Source organism: Felis catus, chromosome E1, assembly GCF_018350175.1.
Source record: "Felis catus isolate Fca126 chromosome E1, F.catus_Fca126_mat1.0, whole genome shotgun sequence".
In the NCBI taxonomy this organism is placed as follows: Eukaryota; Metazoa; Chordata; class Mammalia; order Carnivora; family Felidae; genus Felis; species Felis catus.
This window is the reverse complement of record NC_058381.1, coordinates 10,450,033-10,475,678: the sequence shown is the minus strand read 5'-3', so window position 1 is coordinate 10,475,678 and position 25,646 is coordinate 10,450,033. Positions and strand designations below refer to the sequence as shown.

The 25,646-nt window shown below is 54.9% G+C and overlaps 1 protein-coding gene and 1 pseudogene across 8 annotated transcripts; one reads left to right on the top strand and one right to left on the bottom strand.

Moving 5' to 3' along the window:
* Positions 1-208: 208 nt before the first annotated feature.
* Positions 209-23,077, bottom strand: LOC101084495 (multidrug and toxin extrusion protein 2). 8 transcript variants are annotated; one of them, XM_045044156.1, is made up of 22 exons: positions 22,948-23,076; positions 22,271-22,496; positions 22,074-22,134; positions 20,688-20,784; positions 20,391-20,503; positions 19,326-20,154; positions 18,002-18,103; positions 17,671-17,739; positions 16,773-16,921; positions 16,014-16,056; positions 12,535-12,579; positions 12,204-12,301; positions 11,675-11,772; positions 10,576-10,707; positions 9,795-9,862; positions 8,458-8,566; positions 7,514-7,589; positions 7,024-7,093; positions 2,635-2,767; positions 2,468-2,562; positions 1,487-1,817; positions 209-745 (listed from the first exon to the last, which is right to left on the bottom strand). In XM_045044156.1, the coding sequence occupies exons 6-22, from the start codon at positions 19,518-19,520 to the stop codon at positions 525-527; spliced, it is 2,034 nt and encodes a 677-aa protein (XP_044900091.1). In that variant the 5' UTR covers positions 19,521-20,154; positions 20,391-20,503; positions 20,688-20,784; positions 22,074-22,134; positions 22,271-22,496; positions 22,948-23,076; the 3' UTR covers positions 209-524. The 8 variants fall into 8 exon arrangements, with proteins under 8 accessions (XP_044900091.1, XP_044900093.1, XP_044900096.1 ...); XM_045044158.1 differs by having other exon boundaries at positions 10,576-10,689; positions 22,948-23,075; XM_045044161.1 differs by having other exon boundaries at positions 1,715-1,817; positions 22,948-23,074.
* On the top strand, positions 21,901-25,646 carry LOC101084241 (annotated as a pseudogene).

Here is a 25,646-nt window from a genome sequence, read left to right as displayed (position 1 = left end):
TGTGATCAGCACAATGCTGATGGAATGAAGGGTCTATGGACGGCCACCTGCCCCTTCGGGGTTGCCAGTGCCTGGATCTGCAGGGGCCCGTGGGGCACAGGGCACATGGGGGGTGTGGCGAACCGGGCTGCCCATGCAGGGCCCACGGGCCCCCTTGTCCAAGCTTCTCAACGGCTTTGTGAACAGACAGGGGGGCGGCAGACTCACCTAGGAAATATGTAGCTTTTAATTGGGTAACTGGTTTTTTAAATTGTGTCTTGATTTGAAATCTCCCGATTTGAAGCAACCCTAGGATTGTCCCTCTCCGGTCGGCTGATGTCTTCTTAAAGAGCAGAGCAGAGAAGGCCAGGTCGACAGAACCGTCACATCACACGAGACGCCGGCCGAAGGTTTTGTTTTTGAGGTGCGGTCCAAAGTGTACATCCACCCGCACTGGATCCCCAGGGTGCTGTTGTAGGGGGACCGGTGTGGTGGCCTGTGGGCGCGGCCACCCTTGGCTTCCTTTCCGTCTCCGAGCCGCTCGGCTAGTGTCTGGTGGTCAGGACCCGGACGACCAGCCCGGCCGTCAGCGTGCCTGACGCCATCCCCAGGGCGGCCCCACGGCGGATGGCCAGCTGTCTGGCTGACAGTCTGCTGGCCGGAGCTGGAAGGTCCTGGGCCGCCTCCGGAGTCCTGAAGAGGTCCAGGTGGCTCTCGGGCCTTGAATACATTGTCAGGGTGATGCCAGGAGAGGCACCCGTGGCCACTGCGGAGGCAAACGGGAGCAGTCAGCGGCGCCGGGGGCCTGGGAGACAGCTGTGGCCTTGGAACCAGGAAGCCTGGCTGCCTTTGTCACACTGGGTGCAATGATGTGGGAAAACACCTTCACGCGTGAGCGTGACGCAGAGAGAAAGCTGCTCATAAGATCACATGAGGCGCGTTCCCGTCTGAGCCTTGTGAAGACACGCGATGGCATGTCACTCCCACACGTGCCTTCGGAGCACATCTTAAACGCTCAGACGGTCGGACCTCACCTTCGTCTCTCGTGATGCTCTAGGCTCCCGGAGTGTTTGTCAGCTAGCTCGCTGCTGCGCTGACGACGGCAGGGCTCCAGGGGAGATGAGGTCACCGGATAAGTGAGGGCTCTGGGCTGCGGACACCCAGACCTGGCACCCCTCACCAGCCCGGGACGGGAGGGCCCCTGTGCCTTGGGCCGAGGCCATCGCTGCATCACAGACAGGCTGGATATACACCAGAGGTGCCCGCCTGTCCGATACAGAGAGGCAGGCAGGGGAAGTGCCCCCCCCCCCACCAGCCGGTCCAGCCAGGCGGACCGGCTGAGACCCAGCTGCCGTAGGCTGGGATGTGGCCTTCTGGCCCGGGCTGGGCTTCCGTGGTGAGCACGTGCCCTTGAGTCTGATGGGCCCACACTGGGATCGTCTCACCTTTTCCGGTTGCGGGACCTTCGTCGGGGGAGAGACCTAAGCTCTCAGCCTGGCTCCCTCACCTGAGGATGGGGCTACAGCTGGCTGCCTCACGAGGCTAAGGACGTGACGTGCTTCACGTGGGGCCTCTGAGTCACAGGGAGTGGTGTCGTCTTCCTGGCGCTTAGAACACCATGTTTGTGCCAAAGAGGAGGACCGGCAGCTTGGACTTGTACTTGCCCGGGGCACACAAGGAAGAGGCTGCCACTGGCATTGGGGCCCACCTGGCTGAAGCACTGCGACAATGTTACCTGAAGAGGTGACGGCTTCTGCAGGCCCAGGCTGGGAGACCGTGGCCACCGTGGCCACCGTGCTGTCAGTGCTCTGCGGCAGCAGTCCGGCATGTTTCTGGGCCTAAAAGAGCAGATTCAGGGTCTTTGAGAGTGCACCCCCCCTCCGTCTCTGCCTTCAGACCGAGCTGTCACCGTTACTGTGTCTGAGAAGCAGGTGCGGGCCTGCCCTGTTTAAAAAGTTCGGCCAAGGGGTGCCTGGGTGGCTCAGTCAATTAAGCGTCTGATTTCGGCTCAGGTCACGATCTCACGGTTCGTGGGTTCGAGCCCCGCGTCGGGCTTTGTGCTGACAGCTCAGAGCCTGGATCCTGTTTTGGATTCCGTGTCTCCCTCTCTCTGCCCCTCCCCTGCTCGTGCTCTCTCAAAAATAAACATTAAAAAGAAAAAAAAATGTTTGGCCAAGAAGATGTTGGACAGAGTGATGGTGTTCCCCCTTCCAAAGTCGGGCACACACTCTTGGGGGCTCATCCGGGTTCACACTAGTTTGAGCTCTTTGCTTTGGTTTCAAGCAGCTTGGGCTGGCTGTGGAAGCTTTTTGGTGTGTGTGCCTCTCCTTGAAATTAGACCGTATCCTGGCACTGTCTGGGGTCCAGTTACGGTGCCCGGAGATGTTGAGGCTGAGGGGGCCCCTCCGTGACCCCCCGCCCTCCCAGCTCATCCCACAGGTCACTGCTGCTGAGGCCTGACGTGCTGTGAGCATCTCCGCCCGCTCACCTCCTCTGCAGCTAGCTTCCAGTCCATCCGGGCGGTGTAGACAGCAAACGCAGCAGCTCCCAGGAGGCCACAGGCCAGCATGCCCAGCCAGAGGCCTGGGGGAGACAAGTGACAAATGGGGACAGCGTCCTCCCAGGCCTCCCCCCACTTTCCCTCGCAGCACATACCCATGATTCCCATTCTGACCACAAAGGTCAGAACAACGCCCAGTGGGAGGCCGATGACATAATACATGATCATGTTCACCACGGCTCCAAAGGCCTGCTTGCCGCTTCCTCTCAGAACTCCGCTATAGATGCACTGGGAGGGGAGGCAGAAAGGGGCGAGAGGCGGGCGTGAGCCTGACGGCAGGGATCCTGCAGCGGGCTCTCTTCTAAGCCACTCATGTTTGCACGGTCTGATTTCACTCTAAGCCCAACGATGGTGCTCTTGTCCCCATCCATGGGGAGACCGAGTCGGAGCAAGTCACTTGCCCACGGCTGCACAAGAGTAGTTGTGTCTTGAACACAACTCCAGAGGCCCCGTCTTCCCCTCCACACTAGGACTGCTTCTCTAGAAAGTCAAGGTAAAATTGGAAACCGACCACCAGCTGGCCCTGGAGGCTGGACTGACGTCACACAGAGTTGTGTTGCCTTGGCAGTGCTGCTGTGGCAAATTACTGTAGATTAGTGGCTTGGAACAAGACACGTGCACTGGTTTCTGGTCCTGGAGGTTTACGAGTCTGAAATGGGTCTCACCGCCCTCTAGTCAGGGCGGGTTCCTTCTGGAGGCCCCTGCGGAGAATTTGTGTGTCTTTGCCTTTTCTGGCCTCTACAGGCCGCCCTGCATTCCCGGCCCCCAGACAGTGGTGGCATCGGTCCACCCTCTGCGGCTGTTGTGGTGTTTCCATCTCCTTCTGTCTCCCTCCCCTCTCTTGCCTGTGAGAACCCTTGTGATTACTTTGGGTCATCTGGATAATCCACGATAATCTCCCCATCTCAAGATCTTTCACTTAATCACATCTACAGGTGTTTGCCACCTGACATTCACAGGTCTAGGGATCAGGATGTGGAGATCTTTGGGGGGGGCCACCATTCTGGATACCACACGTGGCAAACAAAGGTGTCATCTGCTCCAGATGAGACACGCAGTCCTTGCTTGCTCCTGTCCCCGTAATGCTCACGGACAAGAACGACTTTGGAGAAAGCACTAACTCTGCTTTATTTTCCTAGGGTCATCCTCCCAGCCTGATCTCAGAGCTGATGAACTAAAGAGCGACAGGCACAGCTCATGCTTGGTCAGTGCTACTGACGAATAGCTATTTGGTTATTTTCATTTTGTTAAGATAAAGGATGTGGAGCGGGGCGCCTGGGGGGCCTCAAGTCGGTTGAGCATCCGGCTCTTGGTTTTGGCTCAGGTCATGATCTCGCGGTTAGTGGGTTCAAGTCCCACACTAGGATCCGTACTGGCAGCACAGAGCCTGCTTGGGATTCTCTCTCTCTCTCCCCCTCTCCCTGCCCTTTCCCCGCTCTCTCTCTCTCTCAAAATAAATAAGCTTTAAAAAAAAAAAAAGACGAAGGATGTGGAATATTTTGTGGTTTGCTTTCACACTTTTGAGCAAAGAGGTAATGCATTCGGGATAGGAGGTGTGTGCCTCTTGAACTCTGAATGTGGCATGTTTGTTTCCCATTGTCATGTATTTTGACATAGAAGATACTTTTTGGTTAGAAGACTTCTCCCAAATTATGATTGATGAGCTCTAAACAAGTATATCTCAACCCCGGGGGCGACTTTCGCCCTCCAGGGGACACTTGGCAAGTGTCGGGGGATGGTTTGGGTTGTCACAACTGAGGAGTGCTAGCTGCACAGGGTTGAAGCCCTGAATGCTGTTAAACACCTTACAGGGCACAGGGCGGCCCTCTTACAACCAAGGATTCTCCATCCCGAAATGTCACAGTGCCAAGGTTGAGAAGCCCTTTAAAGCATTTTGAGTCACGGTGACAACGCCAGAGGCAAGCACCCAGGAAGGGCCAGTGGCCCCACCAGTCTGTGCGGTTGAGAAGGTTTGGGTCTGTTAGGGAGAGGCGGCGGACTGGTGTGCTAGGCAGGGATTTAACAGGGAGGCGAAACAACCGGGTGGCGGGGAGAGGGAGCTCGATACGTTCCGCATATATTCCAAGTTGACTGCAGGCTGTGTGTGCACATAGCGGAGACCAGGGCAGGCCCCAGCCGCCCACACGTCGTGGACAATGGAGCCCGTGCACGTGGACGGAAGAGACACGCAAGAACCCAGAAGGAAGTAAGAGCCGGGCAGACTCGAAAACAGCCCACATGCACATTCAGATCCTTCGGCAGAGAACGGAAGCCTCGCGAGCTGTCAGGTGTTTGAACACAACCTCCGACCAACAACCGCCTCAACACTGAGCTGTGCGGACAAAAGGGTGGGACCCCTAGGAAGCTAAGCCTAAAATAAGCACAGAGAAAAACCCAGAAAACAAAACTGAGTAGAGATCGCAGCTCCAGGCTGTAGAGGAGGCGGGATTCACAGAAATAAATAGCCCGGGCAGATTCCTAAATACAACAAGAGGCCTCAGAGAAAGGTCACACGCTTTGACGTTCTCTGGGATGGGGCTGTGCAAGGCCACACAAGAGAATTCAATTAGAGACGCCGACAAGAAAGAAAAATGGGCATGCCCCCAATATTTGGTTAACACAAAGAATAAATAGCAGGAGAAAGTTTTAAATATTTTGAACGAAGAATAAAATGACATATCAAATTTAGTAGATGCCACTACCACAGCGCTTAGAAACGCACAGCCGTAAATGCCTATATCCAAAAAGAAGAAAGGCCTCAAATCCATAGCCTAATACCCCACATTAAGAAACAAGGAAGAGCAAACTCTACCTAAATACAACAGAAGAATGGGGATAATGACGACGGGAAATTACTGAAATCGACGACAGAAAAAAACAACAGAAAATCAACGAAACCCCAAATTTTAGGTCTTTGATAATATCCACAAAAAGGATGAACATTTGCCAAGGATTTGACCTTGGTAAAATAAGACCAAGAAAATAAGAAAGCGAAGACCCAAATGACCAAAGTCAGGTGTGAAAGAAGGGACATTACTACTGACCATACAGAAAAAGATTATAAGAAAATACTATTAGCAACGTGGTGCCAGAGAATTAGACAAATTTAGTTGAAGTAAATAAGTTACTTGAAAGACACAGATTACTGAAAGTAACTCAAGAAATAGAAAGTGAAGAGACAAATAAATAAATTGAATTAATTTAAAAATCTTCTGACAGAAACCCAGGCCCAGATGGCTTCACTGGTGAATTCTGTCCAATATTTAAAGGGGAGGGGCGCCTGGGTGGCTCAGTCAGTCAAGCGTCCGACTTCGCTCAGGTCATGATCTCACAGCTCGTGGGTTCAAGTCCTGAATTGGGCTCTGTGCTGGCAGCTCAGAGCCTGGAGCCTGAAGCCTGCTTTGGATTTTGTGTCTCCCTTTCTCTCTGCCCCTCCCCCACTCGTACTCCGTCTCTCTCTCTCAAAATAAACACACATAATTTTAAAAATTAAAAAAAAAATAAAAATAAAATGAGGCTTCGGGGGCACCTGGGTGGCTCAGTCGGTTAAGCATCCGATTTCAGCTCAGGTCATGATCCTGAGGTTCGTGAGTTCGAGCCCCACATCAGTCCGCGTACTGACAATGCGGACTCCACTTGGGATTCTCTCCCCCTTGCTCTCTCTGCCCCTCCCCCGCTTGTGCACATGCACATTCTTTCAAAATAATAAATGAATTTAAAAAATAATAAAAGGAGACTTCAGTGTTTTCTTGTTTTATGTCATGCTCTTTAAAATTCACATCATCCACATCTGCACTAAATGGGACCCTTTCCTCTGAAATGACCCATTTCAAAGGCACAGAAAACTCAGGCCCCTCTGTGTTCTGGGTTGATTCACAGAGCATGGTGCTGTTGAGCGTCTGACCAACAGGGGCATGGCTCAAAGCCTGTGGCCTCAGCTCTTGAGGAGGCATGAGGAAGGGAAAAAGATTTCTGAGTTTATGTGGGTGTAATTTTTCAGGTGTTTTTTTTGTTTTGTTTTTGTGTTTTTGCAAATCCGCACGCGTCTTTTGGCTTGTTGGAATTGCAGAAGAGAAGGGGATTCATTGTTTTGAATAATAATAGAATTAATCCAAGCAGACACATTGGGCACTTACTAGAGACTCAGCCCTTTCCATGTTTTTTTAACTTTTATTTATTTTTTAATGTTTATCTATCTTTGAGAGAGAGAGCAGGGGAGAGGCAGAGAGAGAGGGAGACACAGAATCTGAAGCAGGCTCCAGGTTTTGAGCTGTCAGCACAGGGCTGGACTCGGGGCTCGAACCCTCTGTGAGATCATGACCTGAGCTGAAGTCGGACACTTAACCGAGGGAGCCACCCAGGCGCCCCATCCCCCTTTACGTGTTTGAATGAGTTAATCCTCGCAGCCCGACGAGGCCTCAGGGAGGGCCCGTGAGCATGGACTCCTACAGGGGAGTCAGGCTTCACATCAGGGCAGTACTCACACAGATAGCCTCAAAGAGCTGAAAGACGGTATAAATCGGCAAGACCTTGTTCACCAGGGCAATGACTTGTCTGCGGGAGAAACCGGAAAGAACATTCACTTGGAGCATTAAGACATCACTGTGTTCTTGAGCCCCACGCCCTCCCTGTTGTGCCTCCTCCTAAAAATGATTGGAACGGAGGTAGTTACCCCCCCCCCAAACCTGACACTCTCAGCCCTAAGTTTCTGCATGGAGCCCTAAGCTCCAGGAGAGCCCCGCAATGTTGTACTGCCTGCCCTCGGCATCCTGTCTATGGACCAGCAAGTGACAGAGGCTGTGGTCCGAGGGGAGAAGCATCAATGCTAGCTTCTTCCCAGCAAGAGCAAAGTCGAGGCTGGTCCTGCTTCCTCTGGACCTAGTGCTGAGCCAGCCAGGTGACGAATCTCTGAGGACCAGCTGCAAAGCCACTCTGACATTTCCCAGAAGTCAGTGAAGAAAACTGATTACCTACTCATCATTTGTAAAAATACGCCCCAGTTTATTTTTCAGGGTGCTCAGCACGATGCCCACAACCAGCGAGGTGCCGCCTGGAAGAGACCAAAGGAAGAGCATTTGCCCCCAACCCCTGGAGGAGCAGCTTAGGTCAGTGCAAGGCAGGAAGGCATAGGAAATGCCTTTCCCCCTGTGGTTCTCAAAGTGGGGTTCCGGGACCAGCAGCAACAGCATCACCTAGTAACTTGTTAGAAATGGAGGTTCTCAGGGACGCCTGGGTGGCTCCGTGCTGACAGCTCGGAGCCTGGAGCCTGCTTCGGACTCTGTGTCTCCCTCTCTCTCTGCCCCTCCCCCACTCACGCTCTGTCTCTCTCAAAAATAAATAAACAAACAAAAAAAAGAGAAACGGAGGTTCTCAGACCCCATCTCAGACCTACTGAATCAGAAACTCCATGGGGGGGAGGCCTGCCAATCTGATTCTAATCTTTCCAGCTGATTCTGATAGTCTAAAGCCTGAGAACCACTGGTGTCCGCAGCTGATCTGAATCTGTCAGCCTCAGAAAGCAGAGCCCGGGAGGAGGACACAAGATCCGTTGGTCCCGAGGGGTGGGATGGGGCAGGTCCTGAGACCCTTGGGGATGCTGGGAAGGCAAATTTGCAGAAGGCCCCTGGACATGGAGGCAGAAGTCTGGGGAGGAGGGGACTTCACAGGGTCACATGAAGGTGGAAACTGGTGACCTGTCCCTGGGAGAACCCGAGAACAGCAGCAGGGAAGGAGTGCGGGACAAGAGAGGTTTGCTGGTGGGGGGGGAAGAGGAGGGAGTGGGGGAGGGGGTGGGGGGAGGGTAGGAGGGTGGCCGTCAATTCAGCTGGGGCTCCTCCAGGCCAGGTATTGCAGATTTGTCCCCTGCCCCAGGCTCCAATTTCCCAAGCCCCGCCCCCACCCCAGAGGATTCCACCCACCTGTGCAAAGCATGCCTGACTTGGCCGACCGCTTGGCTTGCACTATATCTGCAGCTCCCAGGGCCATCCCCACACGGACACAGATGGCGTTGCTGAGCCCCAGGGGAATCTGCGATCAGAGATAAGGGGCCATCAGTAGAATCAACCTCCTGCCCCTGGAAGGGGCTGGATCCTGAGCCAGGAAGAGGCTTGTGCCGGGGGCGGCGGAGGGGGCCAGGGGGAACAGCCCTCTAACCCTCCATCGGGGGGGCCAGCTGGAGGACAGCAGGAAGACAGGATGGATCCCAGGAAGGCAGCGTGAGGAGAGAGGGCGTTCACAGCTGAGGTTGGGAGATGGGGTGGGGGCACCCTCAGCGAGTCCGTCAGTCCTGCCCCCACCGGCACCATCAGACATCACAGGCAGGGGCGCCTGGGTGGCTCAGTCGGTTGAGCGTCCGACTTCGGCTCAGGTCATGACCTCACGGCTCGTGAGTTCGAGCCCCGCGTCGGGCTCTGTGCTGACAGCTCGGAGCCTGGAGCCTGCTTCTGCGTCTCCCTCTCTCTCTGCCCCTAACCCACTCACATTCTGTCTCTGTCTCTCTCAAAAATAAATAAACATTAAACAAATCACAGGCAGACAGGTCCTGCAACCAGAATGAATGTGTTGCCAAAACCTCATAAGTGCATTTTTAAGAGTTGAATGTGGTCTTAAGTATGCCAGAAAAGCTCCCTGTTAGAAAAACAAAATTCTGGGAAAACCCTTTGTAAAATTAAGCACCTTATACCTTAGTGCTGTAAGTGTAGACTTTTGTGAATAATTTCCTTAAACTCAGACTGCATGTCCCCAAGGGGTCGCAGTCTGCATGTCCCCAGGAAGCTGGCAGAGGCATACTCAGTAACATGGGACAACTCATGTCTCTGTAAGAAGAGGAGGGAGCTATGGGGCTGTGGGGGGGGGGGGTGGGGGACAGCAGTGAACCCCCCACCCAGGGACGCGGTCACCGAGATCTCCCTGACTCGGGTTGGCAGGAACGTGGGCCTGCTGCTAAACGGAATGTCCCGTTTTCCAAGAAAATGCAAAACTTCAGATTATGATGTGAAATATTCCCGTTTTTAAGTGGCACTGATTAATTTAAAAATTCTAACATCATGGGAGTTCAGTATTACTCTCGGTGGAGCAGCTGGGGGCCACCTGTGTGTGTCTGGCAGGGCCCGGACCTAATGGGCACAAGGAGGTCATCTGAGAGAGAGATGGCCTTTAGGGGGACAGCCTGCCCCTCTTCTGTGACATCCCAGGCCGTCAGCGGGGCCGGGCCGGCATGGAGGGCGTGCGGAAGGTACCGCCATAAGATACTCACCATGTAGACTATGGTGGCCAATTCGTAGATGATGGCCTGGCCGGAGAGGTCCAGTACGCTGAGCAGGCCTGCGGAAGAGACACACGGTGAGCTCACGGACACGGAACAGGACTCCCCTCTTCTTTGGAGGCCAAGGGGCAAATGACTTCCAAGGGCAGCTTTGCAACAGAAAATGTTCCCGTTTGGCCTTCAGCCTGGCAGGAAAATCCCACCCAGCTGTGGTGGAATTTCTTACGGAATGGTTTGACTTTCAAGTTGAAAGTCCTTGGTGTACATGGCATATGGAGAGAAAAGAGACCTGGACCAAGATCAGGAGACCCCAGTTTGGGTCCCAGCGCTGCCACTGGGACTCCGGGCAGTCTCTTGTTCTTGGGGCTCAGTTTACCTATCTGTAAATGAGGGGCAAGGGTTGGACCAGGTGCTCTCTCAGGGCCATTCTCTCACAGGGCCTTGCGATTCGTGGGCTGCGTGGACTCTGCACGGGGTGCTCCGGGGAGCACAGGCGCGTCAGGTGAGAGCCCCCCACGCCTGCCTGGCCCCTGCACGCTCACACCCACGTTGGTTCCGTCCCTCGCTTCCCCCACTGACTCCAACACCTGCCCAGGCCCCGGCCCAGAGCCATGCTGGGTTCCTGACATGAAAAGCCCAGGCCTACCTTCTGGGAGCGCACAACCTGGAGAGAGCAACAGCCCCGACCTGGCCGAGGCCGCCAAACCACCCGTCCGGAGAGGGGGCTTCCGGGCTGCCCACAGGGTTCCCCGAGCCGGGCTCCTCTACATACCCATGAGGAAGCTCCCGATCTCGTAGGCCCACCACTCCATGCACACCATGAGCATGCTGGGAACAGCCAGAGAGAAGAAGGGGCCCCAGTCCTGCAGGCACTGTCCGGACCAGCCTAGGAACAGAAGCCCCGCTGGAGCGCGGCGCAGGGAGCCCATCGCGCACGCGCACCCACTGCCCAGAGCCCCTGCCCGCCCTTGGCTCCGCCCACTCCCGGACTCAGCTCCGCAAGCCCAGGCCTCCTGTGTTTGGCCCAAGGTGCACCACGGGGTGGCTCGGGATGGGAGCCTCAGGCGTGGGTGAAGGTCGCCCGCTCCACCCGTGACACCACGAGATCTTGGGCAACTACCCTGCTCTTTCTGGCCTCCATTCCCTCCTCTGAAAATCTGAGTTCTTTGCCCAGACGCCCCAGAGGGGTTGCTGGGAGGATGGCATGAGGTCAAGGTCAAAGGATTGGATTCTCGGGGCAGATAGGGCCGTGCGGACAGGGAGAGCAGAGTGGCCATACAGGACTCCCTGCCCTGTGAATGAGGCCCCGTCCGGAGGGGCTGGTCCGCAAATGCCCGAAAGCGGACCCCACAGTCTACAGAGCTAGCTTTCAGGAGGCAGGAAAGCTCAGAACCGGGAGTACAGGGGCACGGGTTTGAGTCCAGCCCCACCGGGCGCCGCCTCTGGCGTTTTGAGCAAATTGTTTACCCTCACTCCATCTCCTCCAGGTAAGTAAAATGGGGATTATAAGGTGGTGTGGAGTAACTGGGGGTCGGAAACGTCGAGCACTCGGCCCACTGCTGACACCTAGGGTTTTACCTGCGATCAGGGAGCTGGCCAGAGAGCCCCCTGGGGGCTGTCCCCAGCAGGGCTCTGCACCGTATCACATTGGATGGGGGGCACCTGGGCCTTTGGGGGTAGGGGTGCTGAGGGGTAGAGCAAAGGGGAAGGAGCCCCTGAAGGGAAGTGGAGGCAAGCCCGAGACAAGGCTCCTCCAAAGGGGCTCCCACCGGGCCTTCCGTCCACCTGCCAAATGAACACCCCATGCCCGAGCCGGGGTCCTGCCTGCTGCTGGTCTGCTCAGCCCCCCAAAGGCAGGGTGGCCCCCACACCTGCCCACGTCTCCAGGTGTAGCTTCTTCAGCACAATGTAGAGAAAGAGGAAGATGGTCTGCAGGATGTGGGAGATAGTGTTGGCGTAAGCAGAGCCCCTGGGAAAGGAGAGAGAGCTGAGCTGGGGCCAGGGGCCGACTCTGGCCCTGGGGGTAGGGGACTTCTCCCCTGAAGCCAGCATGGAAGGGAAGGAGGCCCAGGCATGGCGCAGCCAGCACCCCCATCCAGAGATCAGCCACAACCAGGAACCTTAGTACAGTGTCCCTGAGTCCCCCTGCCAGGTCCCAACGCTCGGCCTCTCCTGGGGGGCTGGGGCAGGGATGAGAAGGGCTCCTCTCCTTGTCTCCTTGGTGGGGAGTCCCCCAGAACTTGAGGGACCAGCAGGGCCCCCAATTCCTCATGACACCCCACTTCTGGACGGCAGGGGCAGCCTCTGCCCTGTTGGCAAGGCAGGGATGGCAACTGACCTGCCCCCGTCAGGGGTGGGGTGCCTGGTGGGCCCCTGCAGCCCAGTGGTCCCGGTGCTCACCTGACCCCCAGGCTCAGCACAGAAACCAGGATGTAGTTGCCCAAGCCATTGATGCAGTTGCCCACAATGCCACTGAGGACTTGGGGCCAGACGATTCCCTGAAATAAACAAACACTGGCCTTGCTGGGGCGGGGGGCAGGGCCAGGGGGTGTGGACAAGCCCGGGGACGTCCAGGGGTTGGCAAGAGGCTGGGGACACGCGGCTCCTTACTGGGCTTTGGTCAGTAGGTTCACAGAGGGTGCCGAAAGGGGAAAAGCCCCAGGCACCCCTTCTCGCTGGAATGGGGCAGTGTGTTGGGGCAGGGGTCGCCCCTCTGGCCAGGGACCCGTACCTGATTTTGCAAATATTTTGCCAGCAGGCTGTAAAGAAAACACGCCTGTGTAAAATAAAAAACCAGACACGCACATAAACAACGACTACCAAAAAAGCAAAACAAACAAGCACATGACGAACATCAGGAGGTATTTCCCTGGTACCTGAGTGAGGGGCAGTTATTTCATCCAAATAGGTCTGGGACCCCAAGAAGCCCACTTAGCATCTCAGGTGCACTCTGGCCCTGCCTATGGGGAGAGGCCCCCTCAAGGCTCGGGCTCCACCGCAGACGAGATACGGAAGCAGCGTTGGCTCTCACAAGGCTTGTGTAAGAGGCCCAGCGCCTAACAGGCCTCCTTGCTGCCGGCTCGGACCTTGCATCAGCTCAGGAAGGCCACCCAGGGGCCCGTGCACAGAAGGGCCCATCAGAGTCCAAATCCACGGGTTGTGACTGCCCTTGAGCCTGGCTCTGGCTGCTGGAACCAAGAATCTGGAGGGAGAGGCCTTGGGCTGGGCAGGGAGATGGGGACCCAGCAGTGTGGCCACCGGTAGGCCCTGCTGAGGGGGTTCAAGCCCCCGTGGGGTGGCAGGACCTTTCCTGTCCGTGGAGGACAGAGAGGGCCTGCGTGTCAGTGTGTGCGTGTTAGGGGTGCTGCCCCTGCCCTTTCTGTCCTCTGCCAAAGCCTGGCCCAGGGCCTGCGCCCTGCTACCCTACCCCTTCCCTTTGCTTCCCTTTGCTTCCCTTTCTCTTCTGCTTCTCCTCAGTATAGCACGGGGCTTAAGAGCATGAGCTGGAACAGACTGCCTGCGTTCAAGGGTTGGCTCTGCCTTTTACGAGCTGTGTGATCTTAGGCAAGTCACTTAACCTCTCTGTGCCTCAATTTCCTCATCTATAACAGGGATGATAATGTGTGTATGCTATGTATCCATATATATTTACAGTTAATATCAGAAAATACCTATAAAACAGTATATGGCCCATTTAAGCGTTCCAAATGTTAGGTAAGCGTTATGTAAATCCTGTTTGTCATTTTTATTATTACTTTACTGGTAAGTTTTACAGCAGCATTTTAAGGCAAGGACTTGCTTTAGTTGGTAAAGGCGTTGCCACAGTTTTGACGCTCTAGGAGGTTTCTCCCCTGACCCAGCCCAGGTGGCCCTGTTTGGCAAGATACCATCACCTTGGTCTGAAGGGCTGAAGTGTGTGCTCTAGCAAACCCTTGGAGGAGACAGACTGGCCTTTGCAGGTGGTTTCCATAATACAACGGAAATCTGGACCTGACCAGACCCCAGAGGGGTCATGGCACTGGCCTCTCAGGCAGGCAGGTGCGGCCGGGGTTCCTCCTGCCAGGCCTTGGCGTGCTTTAAAGCACCCCACCTTCACCCTTCCCTGATCGGTCCTCCAGCACCCCACCCCCTGGTGTCATAGAGGGTAAAGGGGAGCTGTTGTTCCAAAGACACAACACTGCCAGCTAGTGACACGTGTCACTGAGTGTCACTCAGTGACATTCAGTGACATGTGTCACTGATTCAATAAATCAAATAGAGTAGCAATGGATTCCAGAGCAGACATACAGGCCACGGGGTCAGGTGAGAAATCTCAGAAACTGACCTGACTAGATGCATTGCTTAGCTGGGATTTAACGAATTAGTGGAGAAAGGGGAGAACAGGCAATAATTAGTCTTAGTTATAAGTGTGTTAGGTAGATTAGAATCTTAAATTATTTTTTTTCAACATTTATTTATTTTTGGGACAGAGAGAGACAGAGCATGAACGGGGGAGGGGCAGAGAGAGAGGGAGACACAGAATCGGAAACAGGCTCCAGGCTCTGAGCCATCAGCCCAGAGCCCGACGCGGGGCTCGAACTTGCGGACCGCGAGATCGTGACCTGGCTGAAGTCGGACGCTCAACCGACTGCGCCACCCAGGCGCCCCTAGAATCTTAAGTGTAAAAATAAAAGCCACGAGAGGACTCAAAGAAAATATGGGCAAAATGTTTATATAATCTTGCAATGGGTTAAGTGGTTTTAAGTTCATCAAAGACTTCATAAAGAATGGGATTTATGGGTCTGTTACATATACATTAAAAATTCCTGAGGTCAAGGGGCGCCTGGGGGGCTCAGTCGGATAAACATCAGATTCTTGGTTTCTGCCCGGGGCATGATCTCACGGTTCATGGGTTCGAGCCCCACATGGGGCTCTGAGCTGACCGTGTGGCGCCTGCACGGGATTCTGTCTCTGCCCCTCCCCTGCTTGCTCTGTCTCTCTCAAATAAATAAACTTAAAGAAATTTTTTTTTTAATTCTTTAGGTCAAAAATATCAAAAAATTAGAAGGCAAGTGGCCAACTTAAAAAAAAAAATTAACAGGCAAAGGGTTGAGATACTAGTTAACAAGAGTTATAATAATTAGGAAAAGATTAACCCACTAAAAAAGGGTCTGGACAGTTCTCAGAAGAAAAACAAAATGATGAAAAAAATACATGAAAAAAAGGTTCATTAGCAATAACACGCATGTGAAAACTGTTTCTAGTTGGGAAAAATTTAAAAAAAAAATTTTTTTTCTAATGTTTCTATTTGAGAGAGAGAGAAACAGGGCAAGTGAGGGAGGGGCAGGGAGAGGGAGACACAGAACCTGAAGCAGGCTCCAGGTTCCAAGCTGTCAGCAAAGAGCCCCACGTGGGGTTTGAATCCACGAATGTGAGATCACGACCTGAGCCGAAGTCGGACATTCAACCAACTGAGCCACCCAAGCGCCCCGCGAAAAGTATTTGAATAATAGTACACTGACAAGAGTGTTGCTAGTGGGGGTAAAATCTGTACAAGTTGGTATCAGAAGCCATTGACAGAACAACACCAATTCCCATGATGCACCTGAAGGGAATCGTTACAGATGCAAAGATTTTTCTATAAGAACGCTTAGCACAATCTTCTTTCCGATAGTGAATATTGGAAACAACCTGAATACCTGACAAATTAGGATTGGTTGATAAATCATGACACTGTAGGATAGTGCATAGCCTCCGAAATGGATACTGTGGGAGGCTATTTAATCGTATCAAGAGACTAATATCAGGGGGAAAGCAGGTAATAACACAATATTACGCACACTGACCCTCTTTCAAACCGTACACATGTATGTGTGTTTGAACCCACGCGTCCACGCGCAGAAATAATCCTGGGAAGGGATCTGACCCTAGAGTCTCTCTGGGTGGCAGGATTAGAAGCGATTAAAATGTTTTCTTTCCCACGCTTCCCACAATTTCTCCAGTGAATGGTTTTCTCATCAAAAAACATGCCATGCTACGTCTTGAAAGTCCAATCTGCGTGGACGGAATGGGACTGCAATTCTGCTGTCCCTTTGGCCAGCCTCAGCGGCACAGCGGAAAGTCGCTGCGGGCCCACGGGCTTCCCCAGCACGTGGCGCGGCAAAGAAAAAGCCGGGGTTTAGGGGGGTGGAAGTCCACCGTCCTCCCAGCTCCGTGGACAGTGACACTTACCGGAAGTGCTGGGATGAAAATGAGCACGTACTCTTGAGTTAACCTGCGAAGGAAACAGAAGCTCCGGAACTGACCAGGCTGTGCCCGGGGCACCTGGGTGGCTCAGTTGGGTAAACGTCCAACTCTTGGTTTCAGCTCAGGTCATGATCTCACAGTTTGTGAGTTCGAGCCCCGTGTGGGGGGCTCCATGCTGCCAGTGTGGAGCCTGCTTGGGATTCTTTCTCTCTGCCCCCTCCTGTGCTCTCTTCTCTCTCTCTCTCTCTCTCTCTCTCTCTCTCTCTCAAAATAAATAATAAATAGAAATAAACTTAAAAAAAATAAGCAAATGACTTGCCCATCCTATAAAATGAACACACTATTCCCACGAGGGGACATTTCTAAGATTACTAATAAACGGTGTGATTCATCTGAACTTGGTTCAGCCCTTCTGTCTCTTTTTTGGAAGACAGTGTAGTGCACACTTCAAGTCTCCAAAAGCATCTGGGAAGCCCCAGCTACCTGCTGGGACAGGCAAATCCCATCCATTTTTCTGCCTTTCCTCCTGAATTAAAACTGGCCCTGTATCCTCCCCCTGCTGGTCACAGCTGGAATCGCATGCCGGGCGGGAGAGTCCAAACACCAAGAACCTTCCCCATAGGAGCTGCGCTTGGGACGGCTTGTGACCCAGAGAAGCACGGGGGCCTAGGGCATGGCTTCTTTGGCAGCATGGTTGGGGGGGTGGGGTCCCTCCCCGGGTTCCCGGCAGAAGCCAAGCAGTACCTGGACACGGCTGGGTCCTGCCTGAAGAGAAGCAGGATGTTGTGGGTGTTGAGGAAGAGTGCCCAGCAGGGGAGGCAGCAGAGAAGCATCACCAGGGTGCTCCTTTGCAGGATGACCCCCACGTGCTTCTTGTTGGGGCTCCCGAAGCTCTGCAAAAGAGCCCATCCCTGGGTCAAGCTGCTCACACCTTCAGTACCTTCCGTCTGTCCCCTGGGTGAGCCCAGCCAGGGCATCAACCTCCTAGCCAGTGCTGGTGCCATGGGAACGGACCCAGGACACGACAGGCACCCGTCAACACCTCGTAGCAGGCATTTGGCCCCCTTTGATCGCAGCATGGTTGGCGGGGGGTGGGGGGGTGGGCGGGGGGGTGTGGGCTTCCTCTGCAGGGGCTCAGCCCGCTCGTAGAATCATAATAGCGGTTATTTGCTAAGCACTAGCTCCACGCCAGGCTCTGTCTACCCGTTGTCCCCGGTTCTTCAAAAGCACCTAAGTAGGAAGGCATTATTCTCAGGGAAGCTCTGAGAGCATTGTCAAGTCTCCATGCTGATAAGTGGCAGCCAGGACCAAGCCCAGGTCCCCGGGCCCACTGTGAGTCCAGACCCCCCCACCCCCCAGGAAAGCTGAGCCCCGCTGGGCTGTGGCACCCCCACCCCCCAGCCCGGGGGCAGGAGGGGTCCACTCTGTGCACCCCCAGCATTTGACACATAAGGTCAGGGAACTGCTTCTGCCTCATTCCCTCCATGGCTCTCTAGCCCGTCTGCTCAGACTCTTTCAAAATGAAGGGTCTAATTCCCTGATGGCACACAATCCTTGCAGGCAGGCCGGGACCAGCCGTGCCCACCCCCCCCCCACCTGTTTGATGGGCACCCCATCGCCCGACTCCAAAAGGCACACCTACCTGGGACATCAAGGTGTCACAGGCTGAGGACAAGCCTATTCCTATGGAAATTCCACAGACATTGACAAACTGGAGGCACGCACAGGAGAAAACACAGGGCTTGTCAGGGCCCAAGGAGGGGACCCTGGGAGGGGACCCTCCATCTGGGGGAGGCCACCCACCAGCAGCTCTGACCTGCAGCTGAATCAGAGACACTGCCCCCTCCTGGCCAGGCCCGGCCTGCGCGTGCCGTGTGCCATTGGGCGAGGCCCCCCAGGTCCCAGCTCTGAATGCAGCTGTCAGCCCTCGCGCTGTCTTCTGGGGGCGGAATGGAGCAGGGAGCTATACTCACGGCCACCGAGAGGGTCACTGACGCCAGCTCCACCTTGCCCAGGTGCCCACAAAACACCGAGCTCACAACGTGGATCATGAAGGTCAGCACCTGGAACAAGAACTAGAGAAAAGCAGCCAGGCTCCAGGGCCCTGTACAGCCCAGCCCCACACAGAGGCTTCTCCAGGTTCTGTGGGGGGCCTCACACCAGAAACCCTGCAAACGAAACAAAACAGAAAAACACAAGGCCCTGTGGCCAATCCCCCGCCCCAAGGAAGCTGGCATTGTGGCTGAGCCAGACACAGCGATCGGGGCTGGAAGTCAGGTGACCCGAGTCTTGCTCCGGTCCTGGCGTCAGCAGCTGTGTTAACCTCTGTGGTTAACCTCCAGGCTCCGGTTTCCCTGCCTGAAAGTGCAGGAATGCCCAAGAAGCACTCAGCAACACACAGAGCCTGGAGCCCAGAGAGCTTGATTCAAGCATCCAACACTCTACCGATGTTATCATCATTTGGTCAGGTCACATACACGCAAAAAGGTAGGCGTGGAATAAAATACACCCAAATCTTGGCAGTGGCTATGTCCTGATTGGGGGAGTAGACTTCTTCTGACTTCTTTCTGACTGAAAAAGACTGACTTCTTTTTCTGAATCATTTCTTAAACGTTCGCTTATTTTTGAGAGACAGAGAGAGACAGAGTGCGAGCGGGGGAGGGGCAGAGAATGAGGGAGACACAGAATCCAAAGCAGCTTCCAGGCCCTGAGCTGGTAGCACGGAGCCCGATGCGGGGCTTGAACTCCCGAACCGTGCGATCACAACCCGAGCCGTGCGATCACAACCCGAGCCGAAGTCGGATGCTTGGCTGACTGAGCCACACAGGCGCCCCGCATGGTATCTGCAGCTTTTATGGGGTGCCCATATTGATTCGTCTTTGTGGTCAGAAAAAAAAAAGGGTAGCTAAAGCAATTTTCCCGTGGGACATAAAATGGGCAGAGGCTCCCTTCTTCCCCCTGTAGCAGAGGCCCCCGGACTCCTGCATGAATGGGTCTCATTCGTCACCCTAGGGATTTTAGCCCAGCCTTCCCATTTGTTTCCTAAGGAGGATATACCTGTCCCTCCTTGAGTGGGGCTGCTGAGCGAGGTCAGGCCCCACTGCCACACCATGCACCTGTCCAGGGACGGCTGTCCTGTAGTCACCTGCTGTGGGCGGTGACCTCGGGTGCAGTCTGGACATGGTCAATGTGGGCAGTTCCTGGGGACAGGTGTGAGCGGCTCCTGGCGTAGCCCTGTCACACCTGGACGGCAGCTGCCGCCGGCCTTACTGCCTGCCCCTCACATCGTCTACTTACCAGGGGTCCGGAAAGGGCAAACAGCGTCCATGCCTCGGCCCCAAAGCCGACAGGGACCAGCCTGCGGAGGGCAGGGCAACAGCCCTCTCGGTCTGGGGGGACCGTGTCCCGAATGCTGTCCAGTTCAAGACTGGGCTGCCGGCCACCCTGCATGCCTGAGCGCTCCTGCAGCCAGCCTTGCCCAGCCAAGCCCATGCTACTTTGCAGCCTGGCTAATGAGTAAGGGGCAGGAGGAGGGGCCACTGTGGCAGCCTATCACACAAGCCCAGCGTCCCTGGGTTCTGTCACCAGAGGGGGACAGGATAGAGTCCTGGGCACCTGGGAGTCACCCAGGCTGCTGCCTGTGGGGGCCTTGTGTCCGCAGTCCCAGGGCTGTCCCAGGGCGGTCAGCTGCAAAGCCCCGGGAGGAGGAGGTTTGGGGCAGTGTGGGGGCACACGGGGCCCGGATGGGCTGCGCTGAGGCACTGGGCATGCTACCCCTTGGCATGATGGTGCCCGTGATGACTCCCATTTCACAGATGAAACAGTGGAGACTTGGAAAGGCAGGGAGCAGAACCTGGATTCCGTCCAGGTGGGCAGCGTCCAGAGCTCTGCCCCGGGAGTCGTATGGCGGGAGGGGGCAGTGGCCTGGAGCCAGGAGCTAGGATACCTGCGGAGGGACCCCCAGCCCTGCCTCTGCCCACCATCCCTTTGGGCAGCATCCCCGAGAGCCAGGGTGACCCCACTTGGGCAAACCGCTCACCCCTCTTGCCCTCCATTTTTTTTCCAGGTTCCTCTCTGGCCCGACCAGTTCACCTTCTTTCTCTTCCACGCGGGGGTGGCCTACGACCTACCAAGGACAGGCAGGGCAGACCAGACCATGGGAGGCTCATAACTACCACCGTACTTGGCCCAGTCCTGGATCAGGCTTCGGGATGTGCGAGCGGCACAGAGGGAGGGAGGAGCAGACCCCCCCCCCCCCCGCCAAAGGAGAGGAGTGAGGATGAAAACAAACCAAAGATGTGCATTCCAACCCACATCTCACACACCCTGTGCACTCGCTGCTCCCCACAGGCATGCACAGACCTGGTCTTCACGCAGAATCCCAAATGCTCCCCTGGCTTGTGCACCTGCTGCGTGATGGATATTCCTTCCCTCATTCTGTCGAGCTCCTAGCGCAAATTTCTACAACCTGCACACTAAACAGTAAAGTTAGCTGCCACGGACAAAGGGGAAAGGGAAGACGTTTTATTACCATTGTAATTATTAGGATACGACCCAAAAAAGGCAGGGCAACAGGTAAAAGCCACAACGCCCTAGTAATAAGCTCATCACTAGTATTTATGATGTTGATCCTCCAGTGCCTTTTCCAGTTCTCCTCACCTTTGGCCCCTTCTTGGCTGGTTTGGCTTCCGCTTCTGAGAGGGTGGCCAAAAACCTTCCTTCAGGGCACCTGGGCCTCAGGAGTCTCTTCTGACACCTGCTGTCCCCAGACAGGGAGCCATGTGGCGGGAGCAGTGACCCCACCAGCCTAAGTCCACTGCCTTACTCCTGCAGCCGCGAAGTGACTTCTGTGGTCAGAATCCATGTTTTGCGGGAGTCCCCAGCGGTGGGGGTGGGGGTGCCCTCCGTGAACCCCGTGGGTGTGGGGCAGGCAAGCAAATCTAAATCCAAAGTCTGGTTTAATGAAGGCAAACCCGCCCCCACCAGGATGGAAGGTATTTGGTGCAAATGGCCTGCGTCCAGCACCTTCCGACTGCTTCCGGTCAGGCTTTACCCGTGCAGACCAGTGGGGCACTAAGCCACAGCAGGTCAGGGCCAGCTTGTTCTCCAGAAGGCAGCTCCTTGGTTGGGCGTCCCCGGAGCATTTCCCACAATATTCCCCAGCATTTTTGCATAAGCTAATAATTCCTACATTTCCTTCTGGATAAAGCTATTCTTTCTCACACTCCTTTCAGGCCCTGGGTGGGTGTCCAGGCTGGGGTGGGGGGGTGGGGTGGTTAGGAACAAGGCATTAGGGCCCCGGTGGCATTGCAGGGTCGCTGCCTCAGGCCCAGGGGCACGGTGGGAACTGCTTCCTCCAGGAAGAGTCCTCCAAATGCTCCCACGTGACTGTGCTTCCAGACTTTTTCAAGGAACACCCTACATCCCACTACTAACTCCCCCCCCCACCGCCTCCCACTTCCAAGTGACTATAAATTCTGCTGTGTGTCTGTTCAGCCACCTGCAGACTCAGCCTCCCAGTCTGGTTTTCTGGGACTCCAGCTGCGACAGCCAATGTGGAGTGCCGTCCCCCAGGGAGGTGAGAGCCCAGGGGTGTCGGCGCCCCCCCGCCAAGTTGTCCAGCACCACGGGGACCCGTGTGCCACCCTCCTGTCCCGCATCCCCTGCGGCCTCAGAGAAGCAGACGCCACATCGATCAGCAGTTCAGTTCCCGGTATCAGGACCGTGAATCCCCGGTGACCTCGCGGAGCCTGTTACTTCCCTGGTGACCTTCCTCCCAGGGGCGTGGTGACCTACAATGTCCTCCCTCGCACCAATTTCAGTTTCGGGGTCACAGTTCTTTGGTGGAAACGGGAGGAGCTGACTTGAGATAATGCCCGAAGAGAAGAGCGAGGAGGTGGGGAGGGGGAGGGAGGGAATGCGCAGGGAATAATGATTGGCCGGTGATGATTGGCTGAAGAAAGCTGAGCAGCCAGCCGTGAACACAAGAGAATCAGGGCAACTTTGGACCCAGGGCTTTTAAGACAAGCCCCTGAGATGACTCACCTCCAACACCTTCAATCCCAGGGGCCAATTTCTGGGAAACAGGAGCAGGAGCCAGCCAGCGCTGGGAAGGGAAGAGGAGTGGGCGGGAAGGGGTGAGCTGTGCCCCCTGGATGGGGCAGGGGGTTCCCCCCAAAGACAGGATGCTGGACAGATAAATCACCCGCATGTCCTGCATAGTAAATGAGCCCCACACTTACCGTCTTAAGTCAGCCACCACTTGTATCACGAGTCTACTAGGCTGCTGGGATCAGCTGGCTCTTTTGGTTACAAGTTGGTAGGGCCGGCCCGGTCCAGCCTGGACAGTTCCAGAAGGGGGTGGCTGCTGTCGGTAGCCCGCTCTGCTGAGGCTGGCATACTGCCTACTTGTATCTTCCTTCACAGGGCCTCTCTGGGCAGCTTGGGCTTCTCACCACACGGGGTTGGCTTGAGGAGAGAACATTCCAGAAGTGCATGGAGGAAGGTACACTCATGTCAAGACACAGCCTGGGAAGTTACACAGGTCACTTCTGCCTGGTGGCCAGAGCTAATCACGGGGGTTGCCCAGACCTAACGGCTTCTGCTCCCCGATGGGAAGAATGTCAGACCACCTGTCGCCTCTGCGACTCTCCAAAGGCACACTCGCTCCCCTCCCCCCTCCCGTCTCTGCTCTTCCTGTTTCCTCTCCCCTGTCCAGCCCATTCCTCCCGACCCCCCCCCCACCCCGCAAGGGTGGAGCAGATTAAAGTCTCCTGCACACAGTGGGGAGGGGGGCTCAGGCCTGCCCAGGACCCCCCACAGGGAGGAAGGACCTAAGCTCACAAAGTCCTGGGAACAGTAGGAGGTGGGAAATGGAAGAAGGGGAAGGGGGAGACATTGCAAGACCCCCTCAACACACCCTGAGGTTAAGGAGGCTTTCAACCAAGGAGGGGGAGACTGAAGTTGGTTTCCACTGTTCGCAAGGCACCTGGAGGGCTCACAAGAAGGGCTCAACTTACAGCCAGGGGGTAAGGAGACACGTCTGGAACTGCACTAGAAGCCACTGGCCCGGACAACTCACATGGCCCAGAAAACTCGGGGCGGGGGGGCCTCAGGCCCCTGCACCTGCCACAGGCCAGCAGCAGCAATTGCCAGCACAGAACTTGGAGGACGAGTCCTGTTGGGGGTGGGCCCGGTCCCTGGATCTGCGTCGGGTAACTGGCCGGCGGGGGGGGGTCCTGCCAGATACCGTGGATGTTGGAGCCTCTGTTAACCTTTCTTCACTTGGTTACACTTTACCAGGCCTGAACCTGTTATTTGCCCTTTGGCTGCCCGGAGCCCCACACCCCCCAGGCCGGGGAACCAGAGTTTCTCTCTCTGACCCCTTCTCACTGCCCTGTGACTGGAGGACTCCCAGTTACCCACTGGGAAGAGTGGGGACTCTGGCCTTCTGGTCCCTCAGCTCCACACATCTTCAGAACAAAGGACAGCTGGGAAGGATAAGGTCGGCCTCCTGCCTGTCCCCAGGCCTCCAGCTGAGCGGTGACCAACATCTGCCTGACCAAAATGCCTGAGGTCACCCCGGCACCCCCAAGGCAGCTGCCTCCTTCTCTCTCTGCCTCCACCCAGCACCTTTTCCCTCCAGGCCTCACCCCTTCCTTCTTTCCCCCCTCCCTCCTCCCACAAAGCTTCACGGGACATCTTCCCCACAGAAACGCCTAGAGCCCAGTCCTGACAGGTAAGGGAGAGGAACAGAGCCAGCTGTCGAAGCCCCAGCAGGCACAGCGAGGCCCCCACCTAGGCCCTGCCAAGGGCAAGGCTCCAGGAGCCAAAGATGGTGGGGGCATTTCCGACTGGGAAAACATTTGCAGGAATAAAAACGAACATTATTCGGCACTAGAAAGAAATGAGCTCTCAAGCCATGAAAGGACACTGAGCAACCTTAAATGCAGGTTGCTAGGTGAAAGAAGCCAATCTGGAAACGCTGTCTACTGTAAGATCCCAGCTATAGGACATTCCGGAAAAGGCAAAACTATGGAGACAGTAGAAAGATCTGTGGTTGCCAGGGTTTAGGGGAGAGGGAGGAATGAACGGCAGGGAAGGAGGACTTTTAGGGCAGTGAAACTATTCTGTATGATACTACAATGGTGGATCCATGTTCTTGTATATTTGTCCAACCCCCCCAGAACACACAACATCGGGAGTGAACCCTAATGTAAGTTACAGAGTTTAATTAATAGAATGTACTAACATTGGTTCCTTAGTTATAATAAATGTATTGTCCTCCTGCAAGGAATCAATAATAGGGGAAACTGGGGGAGACGGAGAGTGGAAATAAAACTCTACATGTTCTGTACAATTTTTATATACACATAAAAATGTTGTAAAAAGTAAAGTCTATTATGGCCGCCTGGGTGGCTCAGTCGGTTGAGCGACCGACTTCGGCTCAGGTCAGGATCTCAGGGTTCGTGGGTTCGAGCCCCGAGCTGGGCTCTGTGCTGACAGCTGGGAGCCTGGAGCCTGCTTTGGATTCTGTGTCTCCCCCTCTCTCTCTGCCCCTGCCCAGCTCCCATTCTGTCTCTCTCTCTCTCAAAACAAAACAAAACAAAACAAAAAAAACGCCAGCGCCGCCTCTAGCTCGCCGAGCAACAGCCGAAGGAGAAGGGGGCTAAGTGAGGAGGTCTCAGCGCCACGGCTCATGCAAAGCAGACTGCCCGCAAACGGACCCGGGGGGTAAAGCACCGAGGAAGCAACTGGCTGCAAAAGCCTCTCGCAAGAGTGCGCCCTCTACTGGAGGGGTGAAGAAACCTCATCGTTACAGGCCTGGTACCGCGGCACTCCGCGAAATTAGACAAACTTCCGATCCGCAAACTTCCTTTCCAGCGTCTGGTGCGAGAGATTGCTCAGGACTTCAAAACACACCTGCGCTTCCAGAGCGCGGCTATCGGTGCTTTGCAGGAGGCAAGGGAGGCCTACCCGGTGGGCCTCTTGGAAGACACCAACCTGTGTGCCCATCCGTGCCAAACGTGTGACAGTTATGCCAAAAGACATCCAGCCAGCGCGCGGCATACGCGGAGAACGTGCTTAAGAATCCACCCCGATGGAAAACATTTCATTCTTTGAAAAACAAAAAAAAATTTTTTTTCTCTTCTTCCCGTTGTTGGTAGTTCCGAACGTTAGATATTTTATTTTCCCCCATGGGGTCAGAAGGTACCGAAGTATGTGATTGCAAATGGAAAAATCGGGGACAGAAATCAGGTATTGGCAGTTTTTCCATTTTCATCTGTCTGTGAATTTTTAATACAAATGCGGGGACATAAAGCATGAATGCAAGTCAGAATGCTTCAGTGAACACGTTTCAGCAGTTCAACTTTTTAACAATTGTAAATAAACCTGTTACATTTTTCTGGACAATGCCAGCACTTGGATTTTTTTTTTTTTTAAACAAGTAAATTTCTTATTGACAGCACCTAAATGGTGTTTGTAGCATTTTTATCATACGGCAGATGCCATCCATTCACTATACCTTTCTGAGTTGTCCTACATGCAAGTCCATGTTTTTAATGTTGTCTGTCTTCTGTGCTGTTCCTGTAAGTTTGCTATTAAAATACATTAAAC

What these genes read in the sequence shown, in the direction of transcription:
- LOC101084495 (XM_045044156.1), bottom strand. Translation starts at nt 19,520, where the DNA reads ATGGGCTTGGCTGGGCAAGGCTGGCTGCAGGAGCGCTCAGGCATGCAG. An exon ending in GTGCTGAGCCTGGGGGTCAG is followed by an intron (nt 11,773 to 12,203) that starts GTGAGCACCGGG and finishes CTCCTTTCCCAG; the next exon opens with GGGCTCTGCTTACGCCAACA. An exon ending in ACACCTGGAGACGTGGGCAG is followed by an intron (nt 10,708 to 11,674) that starts GTGTGGGGGCCA and finishes GCCGCGCTCCAG; the next exon opens with CGGGGCTTCTGTTCCTAGGC.